Consider the following 19,597-nt stretch of genomic DNA (forward strand, 5'->3'; position numbering starts at 1 on the left):
TATCCTGTAGCTGCACTTATGATAACAAACGTTCCAGTTTGTTTCAACACCAGCTTTGAGATGGAGGTAGAACCTACACATCTCTTGTTGAAACGATAATGATGTAGTCGAAAACGTAGAAATGAAGTCAACATAGAATTTCATCCAATAAAATGGAAAGAACAATTCGTCTGTAGGTTATTGTTTTTGTTTCCTAAACCTTATTCATATTTTGCTTTACATTTTTCACCAATGAATTGCAAGTAAAGATTATGATAATTATGTAAAGATTATGATTCATTGTAAAGAGTATGATTCATTTTAAAGATTATGATTCATTTTAATCATGGAATTGCATCCTGAGAATGAGTTTCTATTGAGCTATTCACGTCAGAAGATCAGCTTTGCTTGGTGGAGGCTAGCTATCCTTGTCTTCCAAAAGCCAGTTTGCAATAAAATTTAGCAGTTTGCTAAACATAATAGCAAAACTATTTACAGTGTACAACGAAGTACAATTCAAGCCCTAGTAGTATGTACATCTATTAAATTCAACCAAAAAATTGACATCCAACAACATCAATAAAAACGACAAAGAGAGTCATGATTTTGCGACGTTTAAATTTGATGGATTCTATGCAGGAACGTTCAACCTGACCAAAATGTACTGAAATGACGAGAAATGGTTAGTATTAGTATGTATAAACAACTTAGTATCATATTTATTGAAATGAATAGAGCAGGGTATTTACCTTACGAGAGGACGACTTCATAACCTCTAACTCTACCTGTTCAAACGTTTACGCAACGCAAAGTGACAGTTTTTAATTGGCTAGACACTCTTGGTTACCCCTTCCTTAACGCAATACCTTTCCTACTACAATAAGAATCACGTCAAAAAATCAGCTTTGGTGATAAGGTTATCCAATCTCTTCACTAAAGAACAAAGAGTCGAACTAACTTTGTTGGATTTGCATCCCAGCTGGAATCAATTAACTTGTTGAAATGATCAATAATGTCTGAAATATTTGAAACTAATCATCAGAATATTTATACTTCCATTGTGAAAATTTAAATTATCATTACCCGAAAATAATATTTTTATAGTGGAATATTTTAAGTTTTTACTACGTTGGATTCATAATAACTTGTTGTTATCTATCGATAATAATTAATAATTCAATCTCAAATATTTCAAACCCAATATTAAAATATATATTTTCATATTCAAATGAAGAATTATCATTATTTCAATATTTTTATAATTTAATGAGTAACAGATGTTTCAAAATGCAGGAGAGGGAAATATGAATTTCATTAGCATTCAAACTTCAGTTTGGAGGCTCGAGAGAATGCAGATTTTTGGGTAATGTATTTCAATTTCTATTCAAAATCCATTATATACTATTATTGTTTATTATAACCCTTGATAAAATAGACTATCTAGGTTATGAAGTCTAGAATAGGATTTTAGAATTCCATGTTAACAACAGCAATGCTGTTTGAGATTAAGTTTAAAGGTTAGAAATTATCATACTCACAAGAACATTTCAGTTTCAAATGATGGCATCAACTAGACAGTAGCTAATTTAAGTCATGCTCAAACATTTCAAATAAAACTGCTAAGCTTGATTGCAAACTGCCTTTTGAAAGAGAAAGATAGCTAGCCTCCACCAAGCAAAGCTGATCTTCTAACATGAATAGCATAATAGAAACTTATTCTCAGGATGCAATTCCATGATTAAAATGGATCATCTTTACTTGCAATTCATTGTGAAAAATGTAAAGCAAAATATAAGGTTTAGGAAACAAAAACAATAACCTACAGACGAATTGTTCATTCCATTTTATTGGATGAGTTCTATGTTGACTACATTTCTACTTTTTCGACTACATTTCTAAGTTTTCTACTACATTTTTATGTTTTCGACTACAGTTCTACGTTTTCGACTACATCATTATCGTTTCAACAAGAGCTGTGTAGTTCTGCCTCCATCTCAAAGCTGGTGCTTGCGTGTTGAAACAATAATTAGAACAATATGTATGTGCTGCTACAGGTTATACAATAGGGGCGTCCAGTCCTGCGACGTCGACTTCGTCTGAATCTTCTTATTATCACCTACAAACAAATATTCCATCATTTGGATCGAATAACTGGTTCAGCAGTTTTTTAGAAGATGATTATTGAGTGAGTCTGTACAGATTGTGTTAGAGGTGTCTGTGGATTTGTCCTAAACTTGAGATATCTCATGTGGAAACTCAAGAAAAATTTGTGAACTCTGTTAATCCCTAATCTATAATCTAAAATTAGATAAGACAGGTATTTGATAGATAGGATAGCTCATTGATTAGGGTGTCTGATTTGTATGTGTACTGTGAACCTCTTCAACTGTACGGGATACTTGCAAGGGGTGCTCCATTACATGGTTGTCAAACACAGAAGAAAGCAATTCAAGTAATGTTCCAAAACCACCAACCAAGTTAGCCATGCAGTTAGTTATTTGGGATGGCAGGCAACTCATCACATCCTCATCGAAGACCTTCTATTTCAATTTATTAAACGTGAGATAGATCGTCGGTGAAAGGTAAGTCGACCGGTTTATTTCTTCTGCCCAGGTTAATAACAGGATGATATTCTCGAGTAAGAGAAAGCATCAAGAGCTCAACAAAGAGAAAGATCATCAGGGAATAACATACCCAAATAATCGTTTGTAGAAAGAGCCTTTGTTCTGTCATCCAGAGCACATTCCGGTAATGTGACCAAATTTGAAGTTCAACATTTAAAATGGATGATAACTCGGCTCATCAACTTTAACAGCATTGAGAGGAAAATATTTCCAAGTAATAAGTCACCCAGAACTGAGAATAACAGATCTGAACCTCTCTCAATGATTATAGAACCTATAGATTATCTGAACCTCTCTCAGTAGACTTATAGACTGGAGAGAATATTTTAGAAAAATGAATCATGAAGGTGCGAATGGACTTATGCGCCACGAACACGTACATTTCACTTTTGATCAGCTGGTACTATTCTTATAATATCTTTATTTGTACCTGAACAGTAAGATAAAGATATAATAATTATAGCGTTAGCTAAAGAACAGTGTAATGTGCGTTTTTATAGCGCATAAATCTGTACGTACCTTTATCTGCCTTCTAGTATAATCAGAATAGAATCTTGAACCCTATTTAATACAGGGAATCTGCAAAGTGAATAGCCGATTCAAGCTGAATTCCCACATCAGAGACAGTGGCCGTTACAATGACCAATGTGGGAAATATAATTCCCACATCTTCCAATGGGACTATACCCACTCGAGAGTGTTTGAATAGTTTCATTAGAGCTTGTGAGAATAATATTCCCACTGTACCGGGCATAACTGATACTGTGGGAATCCGCCTTTATATGCAACATCTGCTAAAGCTTAACCCAACAGCAGAAGCGTGCTGAGAAAGCTTTCAATTATGTGCATATTGATACCATTGAGCAAATCCAAATTTAAAATAGCGCCAAAAGCCGTGCTGGAAAGGAAAGTTTGAAGTGTGACATCTCACACACTAAGTGTGAATTGCCCTACTCAAATTCAAATTATTATCAATCAAGGAAGCATATTGATAAAGCAGTAGGCAGGTCAGCATTCAAGAATAGACCACCTATGACAAGTTTTTCTCCACAAAATTCTAGCCATTATCGTTTGAAGCTGCGTACAGACTTATGCGCCATGAACATACTCATTTCACTTTTCATCAACTGATGCTATAATTATTATATCTGTATCTGAAAAGCGTTCGTGGCGCATAAGTCTGTATGCAGTTCAAGAGAGCAAGTTCAAGTGATTCGGTGCGACATATTCTAAAGTGTAAGAGACATCTGACCTATCAGATCAAATATGATGAGAGATTGGTATTATCTTTGAAGAACCATGAAGTCTCAAGATGAGAGAAATGAAGTGCTGTAGGCCTATACCTGTGTCATCTGGCTTCTAAATTACTCTCAACAATATTGAGAAAATGACAGGTAGAAGATTGATGAATGAAATAGTCCACTGCTCAATCTATTGAATAAGCTTCATAACAAACTGGAAATCTGATATTGTGGACATTCATTCCGTTTAATGAAGCCTTATATTCTGACTCTCGTAAAATACCTCTAATTTCAACACTGCCTCTACATCAATATATTTTTCGTCAACCTAACCTAACCTAACCTAAACTGATAGCACTGGAAAGTAGAAATGACTGGTTGTCTGGTATAAGGAACATAGATGTGGTGAAACTCGATACTGTGAACCTTGTTTTTTTGTAGCTGGTCAACCTAACCTAACTTAAACTGATGGCACTGGAATGTAGAAATGACTGGATGTCTGGTTCAAGTAATATGGAGGTGGACTCGATACAGAGAACCTTGTTTTTTGTAGTTGGGTACAGAGTACCTTGTTTTTTATAGTAAGTCCACAACATTTGGACTTCATAATATTCTATTAGTCAAAAAAGTTGGATTATACACACCTCCGGTAACGCATAATCCTGGTTTTAACCAATCGTCCAATCAAATTTGAGCGTTTACTCTAGCCCCATCTAAACGGAGTTTAGTTGTTCCAGATGGAATGAACATGCGGATCTACGGGTTAAACTCGAGTTTGAACGATTGATTGTCTAGACGCAGTTCAAACGCTGTTGGTGAATATGAGCCTTTGTGAAAGATGTAAGTTTTGGTTTAAAGTTAAATGTTTCTATGATTTCAACTGTTATATTCTCTCTGTGACATGAATTATTTTAATAATAATTTAGTGACATGTTGATGTTATGTAAGTGTTTTGTGTTAATATTATTATATTATATTATTATTTACAATGAATAACAAGAATAAATCAATCAATAAAAACTCATTAAGATTGTATTTTGGATTTAGATTTCTTTACCTTTTAAAACTCCTTTGTCAGATATTATCTCTAAGAAACTTTTCCAAAGATGGCATGCACTCTTCTTTCATTTATTTGTTAAATTACCAGGGAGCCCATACACCAATACATTCTTATGAAGGTCGGTAGGATTGCACATGCTATCTACATATCATAAAGCCAGTTATCTCATTTGAAATATCTGTCTACACTAAAGCTGTAGCTGCTGTATTATAGGTATATTCTTTTGCTTGGTTCGGAAGAAAACTGCACATAAGTGCAAATTTCTCGCGAAATCGGCTCGCGTATGGGCCCCTTCACATCTGACGACATCAGTCAGACACGTAACGTAACATACACAGTATTCTTCAGTGTAATTTGCATGAACATTGCCGTGATTTGCCTGCGCAGTCCATCAATGTTAGATGTAAAAATTGTTACATAGCATTGTGAGCATTACTTCATAGCATTGTAAGCATTGCTACATGTTATTTGCCTGTTAGATGTGGACTTTTATTACATTGTAAGCATTCTTAAATATGCGCATTGCTACACCGCAGTGGCCCTATAAAGCAAAAGTGAGTAGAGAGTAGATAATACAGAATGTATGCAAAGTAGTATATAAAGAATGAAGATTACTTTTCAGATTGGCACGCCAAGTGTACGTGTTAAGGTGCGTACAGATATACGCGCCGCGAATATGAGCAATTCACTTCTAATCAGCTGATTATATCTGTATTTTTACAGAAACGGTAAGATACAGATATAAAAAGCTTGGCTTCAGCTGATTAAAAGTGAATTGCTCATGTTCGCGGCGCGTAAACCTGTACGCACCTTCAAGGTCCTCAAACACCCAGCTATGTATAGATAGAAATAGAAATACGTCTTTGGAAGACGTAGCCGTACCATCTCCCAATGTTGAAGCTACGCTACGCTGGTGTGAACGGGACAGATTGCGTAGCATGGATTACCATTGGGGAAGATAGGACAGTTACATCTCCCGAAGACATATTTCTAGCTACACGTAGCCATAGTGAGGTCCACGTTATAATGGCAGTGGAGAAAGATAGGAGAACAACGTTGCCGATCCTCTGTCTTGTCAATGCCTTCCATAGACGGTAGCTGATACAGGTTTATTGATGTAATATTAACTGTTCATTCTCGTTTAAAATAATAAATTATATTTTTCAATAATTTCATAATGAATTTTCATAATATGAAAATATTTTGTTAATCAATTATTAATTCTACATTGTTAAAAGACGATCTGGCAACAGAGCAAAGCGAAAGATAGCGAAATCCGCTTTGTTAAATAATAGACAATACCATTGCTAATCAAATACTGCCATTATAACGTGGACCTTATAGGTGTGAGTCAAGGCGCAAGATAAGACAAGACAAGACAACTTTAGACAAGACAACTTTAGACAAGGTTAGACCAGACAACTTCAGTCATATTGAAGCAACGCACATCAATCAGTCACATTAGTCGAATCACCGTGAAGATGTTGCCGGTGTCCTTATGAAGCTTTACAAGTTTGATTTGCTTGCTAGAAGAGAAAATTGGAGACACTGGATTCATCCATATAATAGGGAACGGGAAGAAGAAAGAAGCCTCTCTATATGCTTTGAGATCAAAGAGACCATCATCAGAGGCTATAAGTGAGAGAGAATGTTTAAAATTATTTCATTTCAGAGGCAGGCAAAGTTAGTTGGCAAAACACATCCATGAATAAATCACTTAATAGGCTGATCTGTATTTTATCCTTTATGAATTAGTAATGAACTTTATTTTTTGGCTAATCTGTTAATAGACTAATTTACATTGATAGGTGATGAATTTTCTAATAAGTGATGAACATAGGCTCAACTCACACTTACGCGACTCAGGTCGAGAAGAGACTCGACTCTAGTCGAGAGCATGTGTTTTCAAATGGTGACGTCGCGGGGAATAGAATCGACTGGTCTGAGTGTCACCATTTGGAAACACATGCTCTCGACTAGAGTCGAGTCTCTTCTCGACCTGAGTCGCGTAAGTTTGAGTTGAACCTTAATGTTTTATTGTTATATAAAGTTGCAGATTAAAATATTAATTTGTCTAATGATGACTGATATAAATGGTGCACGCTCTATTCGATTAGACGTGGAGGAAAGACACGTTTATATATGTCTAATTGCAATGACTAATCAGTGTGAGTTGCGACATAAGCAACAATGTGAAGTATTGTGACTAAACGTGTCTGATCCTGTCTTGTCTTGTCTTGACTAACTGGTGTGTGCCTAGTTTTAGTCTGGAACTACAGACACTAGTGTTATGTTATCCTTAACATGCATTAGAATTTAAGCATTTGTAAATCAAAGAAAAATGTGATTGATAACTTACGGAATCATTGGTAGACACTTCGATCTTGTATCCTGGTGGAAGGAACGTGTTGAATCCCAATATCAGATCTGGGTGGCCTTGGAAGAGTTTGGAAACTCTTTCAATGACACCGGGAGTGTCAATACTGAAAAAAGCATAATAATTCAGATGAATCACCACAGATTTTGTTCAAAATAATTAAAAAAACTAGAGTGAAAACTTTTCAGCATTCAACATGTGATCCAAAACTATAAATTCGATTTGATTTTGAAGGATTTTTGTATATTCTACAGTGTCATTTTCAGGAAGTCAGGTAAAGAGGTAGTAATCTTCCATCACTAATGGTTATACCTGTATATTTTCTAAGACAAATCAATCGAAAATTAGATGATGCAATGGAGGATTAAATTGTTGAATAAAACCTTGAACAATCGTATCAATTAAACCTTGAACAATTATGCGTCAAATGTCGCTGAAGACAATTTAGATTATTGTGGAAGACCTATAGAAAGCTAAAAGTCAATAATCATTTTATCTCTTTTCTGTATAGGGCTACTTGTAATATAAATATAAAGAAAAAGAAAAATCTCAAAAATGGTACTAAGATTTTTATTTTTCTTTGTATTAATAATCATTTTGTTTTTTTTCTGTTTCAGATAGTCCGGAGCTTTCATAACCCGAAACCGCCAGTCTCCCTAATTTAGATGAAAATGGTCAATACTGTAACAGCTTTTTACTGTTTCAAAGTTGAAAACTACGGGTTTTTTGTATTTTTATATATGAATCTTGTTCATAGTTTCTTATTTTGCTATTATATAATAGGAAATAAATCCATTCATTTTTCAAATAGCAGTTAGACTTGGATAGAACATTACGTTAGCTTAAAACTATTTGTTGATGATTAAAAGAATGAAAGTCATTATCTTTAATTAGATCAATTTATACACGAGGAAAGAAAGCTTTCTACGTCACAATAACTGGATGACTCATAACGCCATAAAAGTCATACAGTAGTTTCAGTACAGTATGAGTAACAGATCAAGTATTCAAGATATGTGTGATCATAAAAAATAACAACTCTAGATTATAGATAACATCTATTGATTAAAATGCGTCAACTACACATTATTATGTATAGTTTTGAGCTGGCACAGTCTTCATTTACTACTTCCGTTCACTAATTGAAATTTAAATAAAAATGTTCACTAATTTCATTACTAATTTGAACTAACTTAGTTTTCATTTACTAATTGGAATTAAAATAAAACAATTTTAACTAAGTAGAAAACAATGTGAGTCAGTCTCTGATTAAGGAAATATGAAACACAATATTCATCATCGTTAACATATTTCTTGGCATAAATAAAACAAGCTTCATAGTCGAGCTCGTACCGGATATGAATAATAATTCTAGTGAATCATCAAATAATGAAAATCAATAGTGCTTTTTGAAAACTACAACGACAACTATGTAAGATGAAGCAGTTCTTTGATCAAAGGAAAATGTCTGAACTGTAAGTTGCAAAGCAAACATTACAGTAATGATCGGTATATATTCAAAACAAATCAAAAGCAGTTTATTTTATTACAGGGACTATTTTATTACAGGGACTATTTTATTACAGGGTTTATTTTATTACTTTTTGGGACTTTGGTACAGCATTAACAAACCGGTTGGTTCACTATAGTATTCGGAACTTCAAATCAAATCAAAATAAGTTTATTTTCAAATGAAACACCGGGATATTGTCTAGAAATATCAGTTCATTTTCGCTAGACTTTGATGATAAATTACAGTATTAACTACAGTTCACTAAAGTGTTCAGAACGTCAAATAAAATCAAAATCAGTTTATTTTCAAATGAAACACCGGGATTGTCTAGAAATATCAGTTCATTTTCGCTAGACTTTGATGATAAATTACAGTATTAACTACAGTTCACTACAGTGTTCAGAACGTCAAATAAAATCAAAATCAGTTTATTTTCAAATGAAACACCGGGATGTTGTCTAGAAATATCAGTTTATTTTCACTAGACTTTGATGATAAATTACTGTATTAACCACAGTTTACTACAGTATTCATAACTTCAAATCAAAATCGGAAACTTTCAAATGAAACACAAGAATTCTGTCTAAAAATATCACAACTTTATCGAAAGATAACATGCATGTATCAACACCTATGGAGTCATCTTCAGTGTTTCATAAAGGATAAATATCACATCTCACCAACAACTGTATCTGAAGTTATTATTATTAAACGAAAATCCAAATTAAATACTGTAATTCACCCCAAAGACTTCTGCTACTGCATATATTGACAACAGGGTAAACAGCTAGATGGAAATTCGATGAGCGCTACTATTCAAAAATTATTTGTCAGCCCGGGAATCGAACCCAGTACCTCCTAATTGCCGGTCAGGAATGCTTACCCTTACACCAAACTGACAATCTCTGGATAGCAGCGCTCATTTTATACAAAGCCGTAGCGGCCAGCCAGTCTACAGATGGAAATTGCTGAGATATTGCAATTATTCAAATGTTAATGGATTAATTATTATTATTATTAAACGAAAATCCAAATTAAATGCTATAATTCTTCAGAAAATGCAGAAGTCTTCGGGGTGAATTACAGCATTTAATTTGGATTTTCGTTTAATAATAATAATTAATTCATTAGCATTTGAATAATTGCAATATCTCAGCAATTTCCATCTGTACCTGAAGTTCATTTTCTTCAAATAATATTCCACTATAAACCGGTTCACTACAATATCAAGAACTTCACAAGCAACTTCTCCTTAAAAGTTTTGTACGTATTTCTTTTTCCCAATCAATTATTCAGATCCAGTTTGGAGTTGAATAATTATACTGCAATTATTTAATAGTTGAATACATAAATGAGCTTACCTTTGAGATTTAAACTCCTTCATGATATCGAGGAAGTCATTGTAGACTTGTGGATGATTGTTGAACTTCATCTTCACGTTGTCCAGATAAGAAAGAGCGTCCTCAACCTTCAAACGCTGGAACTGCTGCTGTTGTAAAGCAGAACTCCCACCGCCAACGGATGGAGGCGTAGTGGAGCCTCCATGCATCTGAATTAAATACAAAATATACGTTAGGCTACTTGCACACACACTGATTTTGGAAAAAAAAATCCAAATTCCAATAGTGACGCGCAGGCGAGAACGTGACCTGGCACACACGCCGACCGCTGATCGGCGCCGGCAAAATGCCGACGAGCAGCCGGCCACTGCCACTGCGTTCCACCGGTGCCGGCGATACAGTGGCGCCAGTGAGTAAATACAGGCTTGCACACACACTGATATTTCTCCGACCGTCCTTGCCAGTTCTCGCTACTATACACCATCCTCCATTCCAGTCGACTGCTCTGCTCTTTTGATAGTGCGAGGTAATTACGTTTGAAATGGGTGACATATTTTATTACTTACCTGAATGTTAGAGCAAGCCTTTCTTTTGAAGGAATAGAGTTTCTCATTTTTGTATTCTTATGATTGATTTGATTTTTCAACTTCTCATGGAGTTCGTCAAACGATGCAATTGACATTCTAAAGTGGTTGAAAAACTTACTACTATCAAGCCTTAGTTCTTCAAAAAGAATGTGGAATGTTTCGTGTTTAACAGACAATAGCAATAAATAAACAACTGGAAAATTACAAAGTATAATGATAGAAGAATAATTTAACCTCAGAGCAGCGAAGAGAAATTAAACAACAAAAATTGGAGACACAAAAACCTAACCTAAAAACATTTTACTTGAAGTGTTTCGCTGTGATGACACAACAAAGTAAGACGACTGTTTACCATACATGTTCTACCGTTGGTCCAGTCTTAAAGACAAATAAATTTGAGCATGTGACATACCTTATGACGATTAGACGGATGCATTCCATGAGAGCCCGATGGGATAGGGCCTGCACCCTGCATGGATGGCCCTGCACCACTGGGCCCAGCGGTGTTAACACCACCTCCGCCATTGCTCTGTCCATAAAAATTATCAATGAATACGTTTGTATGATAAATAATGAATCAGTTGTATAACAAATCACACAGACACACTAAATAGCATTCCATTGTAGAAGAATTATAACAATGAACGCCGAACAATATGCTTGCCACTGCATCCCACTTTCTCTGTAAGTAGGGACCACTGTAAACCTCTCTTCAAGGGTATGGGGATCCATACCATCGACGTGTTCTGCTCACTGACACCTGATGGACAACCAGGTAGCCTGGACGAGAAGAGGTGAAATCCACAACCACAATACTCGCCGAGCTGCGGACCTTGAGGCATCCCACACAAGATTGAGCGGCACCTACAACAGCTATCAAGCAGCAGCCATTCGGATGTTCAACAGGCTTCCCAGTGGAGTGAGAAATTTACCACGGGATAAATTCTGAGCACAGTAAAGCATGAAGCAAAAGCTGAACGACAGGCCACTCTACTCATTTGCTGAGCTTGAGGATGAGCCCCTATTTTGAAGCAGTTCTACTCTAGCCTACTACTCAACAACTAGCCAAAATGGCAAAGCAAAAGCTGAACGACAGGCCACTCTATTCATTTGCTGAGCTTGAGAATGAGCCCCTTTTTTGAAGCAGTTCTACTCTAACCTTCTACTCAACAACTAGCCAAAATGGTTACCAACCAACTTTGTTCGTGACACTCTCTATCTGAAATCCCCAGTCTTCGACAACGACAACAAGTATCAAGTGAGTATCAAGTAATCACAAGAAAATTATATGAATTTATCAGATTGACGCATAGGTTTTTATTCAAGTTAAATCAGCTCAGGCAAATAGAATAAGTATTTAGGTCTGAAAACAGGAAGAGTTTTCGGAACATGGTTGATGAAGATTCAATCTTTAGGTTTAATTGTAGATTAAATTTAATAAGTGTCCTTGAAACCAGACCTTAAACGGTCCAATCCAATGGTTCAATTGTCCGATAGATTTAATAAGCAGTGTCCTTACCGCTTCGTACCACTGGTACTAAGCAGTTGAAACCAGACTTTAAACGGTTGCTTTCGATAAACGTGCAGGACTTAATATGATAAATTTAGAATTAGGTTAAGAACTAGTCCAACTACATCTACAAAATGTTAGAATCAAACTGTAAATTCAAGTCTAATTAAAGAGAAATGTTAATAAGTTTGGATTAGTTCACCACCTTCCCCGCCAGAAACTGCTTCTAGTTGAATTCTATTGAATGCATTATAATTAATTACACTTCAATCAATGAAATTATACATTTATTTATACCAATCGGAAAGGATCAACAGGTCCAAGCCCAAAACTGTTCCTATTCCAATTTATACAACACACAGTCCAAAAATAGAGGTTATCAGAGTCACATTTAAAAATTAACTACTTATTTGTAACAAGTTTCAACAACTGGACAATATTATCACCCTTATTGAAAGATACTAGAAGTATACTTCCAATTTGCATGTACAGTATTCTCAAAAATAAACTCCAGTGTAGTTAAACATGTTAATGTTTAAACATGTCATGTTAACATTTCTTGTGAACATGTATTTGTTTATATATATATATATATATATATATATTACAGAGAAGCACTGATTGGGAGAGAAAAACTAAGGATACTCCTTGTACTATTTCTTTCCCAAATTTAGATAACACTTTAAAAGTCAAAAATAGGGTTATGATTTCACTTTACTAAAATTTGGGAGAGAAAAACTAAGGATACTCCTTGTACTATTTCTTTCCCAAATTTAGATAACACTTTAAAAGTCAAAAATAGGGTTATGATTTCACTTTACTAAAATTTAGTCCATTTTCACTCAAAAAACTAAGATTTGAAATTTTGAAGGTTGAAAACAGAATAAAAAACCAAAAATATCACACTCAAATCATCATTAATTGGAAAATTTTTGAGTAATTTTACAAAATTTAGAGCCAGAAAAAACACAACTCACTATTCAGCACAGCTGATTATATGTTTGATACATATAATAAACTATGTTTGATTGGCGAAAATAAACTATTAAGATTTGACAATTGGATTATTTATATTAAAAATAAATAAATATTTTTTTTTATTTATATCAAATTTTGATATTGAGATTAATAAAAAAACTTGACAATTCCCCGGTCAATTGACTGTGGCGAAGAACTGAAACTGAACTGAACTGAAGTGAACTAAACAAATATTGCATACAATTAGGAAAATAAACGAAATGCTGTTCTAACTGTAGAATGTTTTCAAATGAATAAAAGCTTGAAAATTAAAAATTTGACAAACCTTCATGGCCGGGTTGACATTCGCCATAGGTCCAGTTGCGAAATTCGGTACTTGATACTGTTGTCCAAGATTCAGATCCGGAACCGATGATTTCACAGCTTGTGGCAAGTAAGGTTGCACTGAAACAAAAATTTATTGAATATAAATAATTTAGTATTACAATATCAAACTGCCAATATACTACTGAGAAATAACCAACAATTGGGGGGCCAACGCGCACGAGTCGTCTTTTCAGACAGGAAGCTCTCCGATCGACTGGACAGGAAGCTCATTCGATACGCCAAACCAAGCCGTGCCGACTGAAAAAGTGATTCGTGTGTCTCGGCGCGAATAAACTATAGTGAGGTCCACGTTATAATGACAGTATTTGATCAACTTTGGTTTTGCTATCCTTGTCTATCATTCGACAAAGCCAGTGGTACTATCCTTTTCTAGGTCCACAACGATGACAATTATGTTTTTGACAGTGTAGAAATATAATTGATTAATGCAGAGAATCGGCATCGCTATTCTTCTATCTTTATCCACTGCCATTATAACGTGGATTACACTATAGAAACTATAACTAATCATAAACAAGAAGTAAAACAAAAATAAGCCAGTGAGTGTTGAGTAGAAGGGCAACAAAATAGAAATATATACAATAAAATAATTTATAATTTCTCCCAGCAGGTGAATCATACGATTTGAGAAAGGTTTTTTATAACTACATCTTTTACATCAAAACATGTCCCACATCTACTTCTACTATAGTGAGGTCCACGTTATAATGGCAGTGAAGAAAGATAGCAGAGCAACGTTGCCGAACCTCTTTCTTGTCAATGCCTTCTATAGACGGTGGCTGATACAGTTTTATTGATGTAATATTAACTGTTCATTCTCGTTTAAAATATTCAATTATATTTTATTAGGCATGAAATTATATTTTTCAATAACTTCATAATGAATTTTCATAATTAAGATGAAACATTTTGTTAATTAATTATTAATTCTACATTGTAAAAAGGCAGAGCAAAGCAAGAAAGAGATAGCGCTATCCGCTTTGTTGAATGATAGACAAGGATAATCAAACACACTATAATATAAAGCCCGGTCCAGACGCTCAAGTATAGCTTCAGTCTTATGGTCAAGCAAAAGTCGGATCTAAATATAAAGAAAAATAAAAATCTCAGTACCCTTTTAGAAATATTCTATCACAACATGTTTTCGGACATTTATGCCATTTTCAAGTGATCACTTGATATTTCTAAAAGGGTACTGAGATTTTTATTTTTCTTTATATTTATATTACAAGTAGCCCTATACAGAAAAGAGATAAAAAAGTCGGATCGTTTGGTTCAAGCAAAAGACGGATGTAAAATTACGTCCACACGCATACGTCTTATGTCATCCGTTTTCCTATTTTTGTGCTCACAAGCTCAGTTCGTTTTTATCTCATTGATTCTGAATTCTATACGGTTGACATATGTCCTGTAGATGAGTAATAATCATATCGTATTTTTTCGCTGATTAACTGAATAATGCTATATTTAACAACATAATGACAAAAATATGACTGTTAAATCGCTAAATGGCTTTGTTTACATGTCATATCTTGAGACACAGTGATTGTAAATTGATAAAAATTTTGTATATAGTATTCTTATCAACAATACATCTTAATATATCATGATAGTAAATCATAATATCAACAACAAATTCTGAGAGTATCAAGAAAAAAGGGTTAAATGGCGTTATATACAATCGATAAAAAAACTTGCTTATTTTCAAGTACTCGATTAAAGAGTAATCGATTAAGTACCTACTCGATTATCGGTAAAGATTCCCGGCCGATACATTTTAAGTTTGACGACTTAGTTTGATTGATACATTTGACGACTTAATCTTGAAGACCGACCGATCCGTTTACCGTCCAGACGCAACGACTTACATGCTCCGACTTTTGCTTGAGCATAAGACTGAAGCTAAACTTGAGCGTCTGAACCGGGCTTAAAATGCATCCTGCATCAAAATAGCTGGACGAAAATAAATAATCTAAAATGTTTTGATCTTCCCCCAGAATTATCGTGTTCCATTTGCTAAAACACTAAGGAATCTTTTCCACATGTATATTGCTATACTGTGTTTGAATTTTTTCTCAACTTCTTAAATTTTAAATTGTAAATTTTTTTACTGAAATCGAGTAGGCTGATTAAATTTTAGAATTTTAGCGTGATGATTTGCAATACAAACCTGTTGGGATTGCCCTAGGAGGAGGATGTCTGGATGGTGATAGGGAACCTGGAGGTGGGTAGCCAACATTTCCACCCACATCCCCCTTAACCATGTCCTCTGCTCGTCTCTTCATCGTTAGTTCGATTTGGACCTGAAATATTGCAAATTTACATAATCATGATATACTTCAATGTGGATAATATCATTAATACAAGTTATAATACCTATTAATACGTATTAATCATAACACGTCTGATCCGTCAACACTAATCAAAACTCTACCTAATTAATAAAAAACTCCAAGCAGTAGCAACATAGCACAACCATTTGTTTCAACTTATTATACATTTTCTAGGTCTGAGTAAAAAATAAATCAAATTGAGTAGGTTAATTCAATTTTAATAATCTTAATTGGTCTCATTTTTTAGTTATTTTTTCAATATGTTACACAATTTATTTTTATAGAAGAGTATTTTATGAGGAGTATCCTATCAATAATTCACAAGATTATACTAGAGAATATTTACTTACATATTAACCATAAATCAGAATATTCAGTCAATTTGCTGAAGTAAAACATGTTTGTTGAATGTAAAAAGATAAGACTTCATTCTATTATTTATTTAAACAAAAATTTAAAAAATATTGAATGAATCATGATATTGAATAGTTCGCTTTTCTAAAATTTCAACTAATTACAGTTCTTGGAGGAAATATTTTTGAGAGGAGAATACTATTTACAAACATTTATTGGAGTATGGGGTGTTTCATGCATTGAACTATTTTCCAAAAATTAACAATAATTCATATTGGAAAAAAGCTACAGTCAATGTGAGTAATTTCAATTTTTTGTCAAAAAGGTTTTGTAACATTGCTCCATTTATTATTCACTTCAACAACTTTTAGTAGCGAAATACTTTTCACATGCCTTATGACTCATCAAACTTCCGCAAAAAATGTTCATCAAACTGACTCATATACAGATTTCTATTATTAACAGAATGAAACATGGTTTGAATACAACTTTTAGAACCAATAAAATGAGTTTTTAAAACCTTCAATCTTATTTCAAGTGACCGCCAACAGGCTACAAATATGGCTAATTATGACAGAAAAGCTTAGTAAATCGATTCCTAACAGAAACTGAGAAAACTAGGGTAGTTGAGAAGAGGATGCTTATGAAGTATTGAGAGGAGGATATGATACTACATCCATAAACAAATATTATTTGTTTCCCAATAGCAATAGATAACGATATGTTAGTCAAGCTACAAAGTGATGGAAATATGGAAAGTAGATAACTAACCTAACTAGGATAATTTCTAAGGAATACATGAATTATTTTTCAGACGTCAGAGGCATTTGAGAAAAAACTCATGGATAATATTTTAGGAATTATATTGTGAAATAATATTAGCCTATTATTGGCCATGCTAGGAGACACATAAGATTAGATTAATTCAGATGGATTAGCCAAAATGCTTACTTTTTATAACTTAAAATCAATACTACAAATAATTTTAGCCCATTTTTCAGTCATCCCCATTCATTTCATTTGATTTGTAAGTTATAATATTGATAATGTTAGGTCAAGGTAACATTTTCGGCGCCATTTGATTGCAATAACCTATTTGCAAGCATATGAATTTGTGTGAACCGTGAATGAAAACGTTCGAATATTCGAATGGAAATCTAAGAATATGAAGTATAATACTTACATTGGTGGGAACTGAGTCACCAAACCTGCGAGAAGCAATTCTACCAGTCAAAATAAAATTCCAAATACACTAATACAGACGGTAATATTCCACTTGCACAATAATGATGCACAAACCCACAAACTATACGCTTTGTACCAATCCAAAACTGAAACTGATTCAGAGAAAGAGTTGGGCAGGAACCACAAAGTTCGACCTCTTCACAACTCCGAAATTCAATTAACTAGACAGTGACACCAACTGTCTGTCTGGAATATGAAATTGGAGTAAAATATCATAAAATATTTTAAAGTTCTGGAAAACTCCAAAAATATTGTATTTGGATTCATTCCATTACAGTTCTAGAAGTTATATCTTGCTGTTGAGATAAGAGCTTTTCTTTGAGCGTTATATCTGTATGCAACATGAGTGAAGGTATAGATTCTCCGACTCAGAACCGTTAACCGTTGTAATATGTTCCTGAAACCTCACACACACCTTACATTGCACACATTACCTTACACATTTCGCTACCTTAAGCAAAATGACATCTTCAATTTTTACTTCCCTTGACTATCCACTACCATGAGTGAGGAAAGTTTTGCTCTACAAAAAAAATTGAAGGTAGTCTAATGTCATTTTTTCTATACATTTCAACTTCCCCTGAGTCCAAAATTGCTTTGAATGACATCATAATTTTAATAGTGGCTGCAAAAACGAAGCCAATTCTCTCTTATTTTCTCCAATATTTCTCTTGAGAGACAAAACAACTTGATTCTACTAGGCCTCCCTCTGACTTCTCTCTTGTCCTTTCTTACTCCCTTTTCCTTTTTCCATTTTTCCTCCTTGGTTTTTAGTTAGGTACTTTTTCAAGTTTAGTAAGTTTCTTTTCAAATTTAGTAATTTTTCTAAATCAGTTTTTCATTTTTCATTCCACTGAATTAATTTATTCTATCTTTCATCCTGAAATTTTAAAATATCTAGATTTTTTTAACACTTGGCTTCTGCATTCAAGTTATTTGACCTTGCAGGAACCTTCCTTATTTTTATTGTATTATTCAATTTTATACTGTGAACTATTATTCTAATGTAATTCCAATTTCTAAGTTATTATCTTTTGTTATTATTATTAGGGATAAATAAACGATTTTTGATTTGATTTGAACTGTCCTTTCCTGTTAAAAAAAAAGAATTATATTCCATTTGTCAACAAAATATATTTTTTAATAATCTGACAATAAATTTTAATAATTGAGATTGTTTGGCTAGGTTTTATATTCAAAGTTTAATCATTTTAGAATTTTGTTAAAGTTTAATCTAGGCTAGTTGAATTATCAATTATTTATGAAGCCTATTATACAAAAATAAGTATTTTATTTATGAAAATATACAATTTTGATAATAAAATTATTTATTATTTATTATATATAATAATTATTTGTTAAAAGTGTCTTAAAGTGTCTGCCTTTCAAATATACGAAGTAATTATTATGTATCTGATTATTCATTTTATATTTATTATTATTACTGTATATATATATGAATTATTCTTGATGAAATTATATAATTGGGAAAGATACAATTCCATAGTGAGGTCCATGTTATAATGGTAGTGGAGAAAGATAGGAGAACAACATGGCCGATCCTCCTCCTTGTTAATGCCTTCTATAGACGGTAGCTGACAGGTTTATTGATGTAATATTAATGGTTCACTCTTGTTTAAAATAATAAATTATATCCATTGAGCAATAAATTATATTTTTTATAATTTCTTAAGGAATTCACATAATTAAGATGACATATTTTGTTATTTAATTATCAATTCTACATTGTTAGAAGACGATCTGACAACAGAGCACAGCAAGGAAGAGATAGCGCTATCCGCGATGTTGAATGATAGACAAGGATAGCAATACCATTGCTAATCAAACACTGCAATTATAACGTGGACCTCACTATAATTATACTAAGCGCTATGACGTCATAGCAAAGACGTCTTTGATCTGCCGTGCTTGTTCGAGGAGCTCAAGCCACAAGCCAGAGCTTGTTCGAGGAATTCGACATTATAGTAGGCAAGCATTGTGCAGAAGACCATTGAGTGTGACTATATTGTAGTTGTTTTAATAATTATTTTCTGATGAATATTATAAAT

At 33.6% G+C, this 19,597-nt stretch overlaps 1 protein-coding gene across 3 annotated transcripts in view; it reads right to left on the reverse strand.

The window, feature by feature from the left end:
- Positions 1 to 17,622, reverse strand: part of LOC111043246 (paired amphipathic helix protein Sin3b) — a 110,309-nt gene extending 92,687 nt beyond the window's left edge. For all 3 annotated transcript variants that reach the window (XM_039442805.1, XM_022328150.2, XM_022328151.2), the window contains exons 1-6: positions 17,467 to 17,622; positions 15,767 to 15,899; positions 13,535 to 13,653; positions 11,134 to 11,250; positions 10,156 to 10,343; positions 7,264 to 7,387 (exon numbers count right to left, since the gene is read on the reverse strand). In XM_039442805.1, coding sequence (XP_039298739.1) covers positions 7,264 to 7,387; positions 10,156 to 10,343; positions 11,134 to 11,250; positions 13,535 to 13,653; positions 15,767 to 15,881 — 663 coding nt within the window. In that variant the 5' untranslated portion in view covers positions 15,882 to 15,899; positions 17,467 to 17,622. The remainder of the gene's footprint in view (positions 1 to 7,263; positions 7,388 to 10,155; positions 10,344 to 11,133; positions 11,251 to 13,534; positions 13,654 to 15,766; positions 15,900 to 17,466) is intronic.
- Positions 17,623 to 19,597: the final 1,975 nt, after the last annotated feature.

The sequence above is a fragment of the Nilaparvata lugens genome, chromosome X, assembly GCF_014356525.2.
Source record: "Nilaparvata lugens isolate BPH chromosome X, ASM1435652v1, whole genome shotgun sequence".
Taxonomy (NCBI): domain Eukaryota; kingdom Metazoa; phylum Arthropoda; class Insecta; order Hemiptera; family Delphacidae; genus Nilaparvata; species Nilaparvata lugens.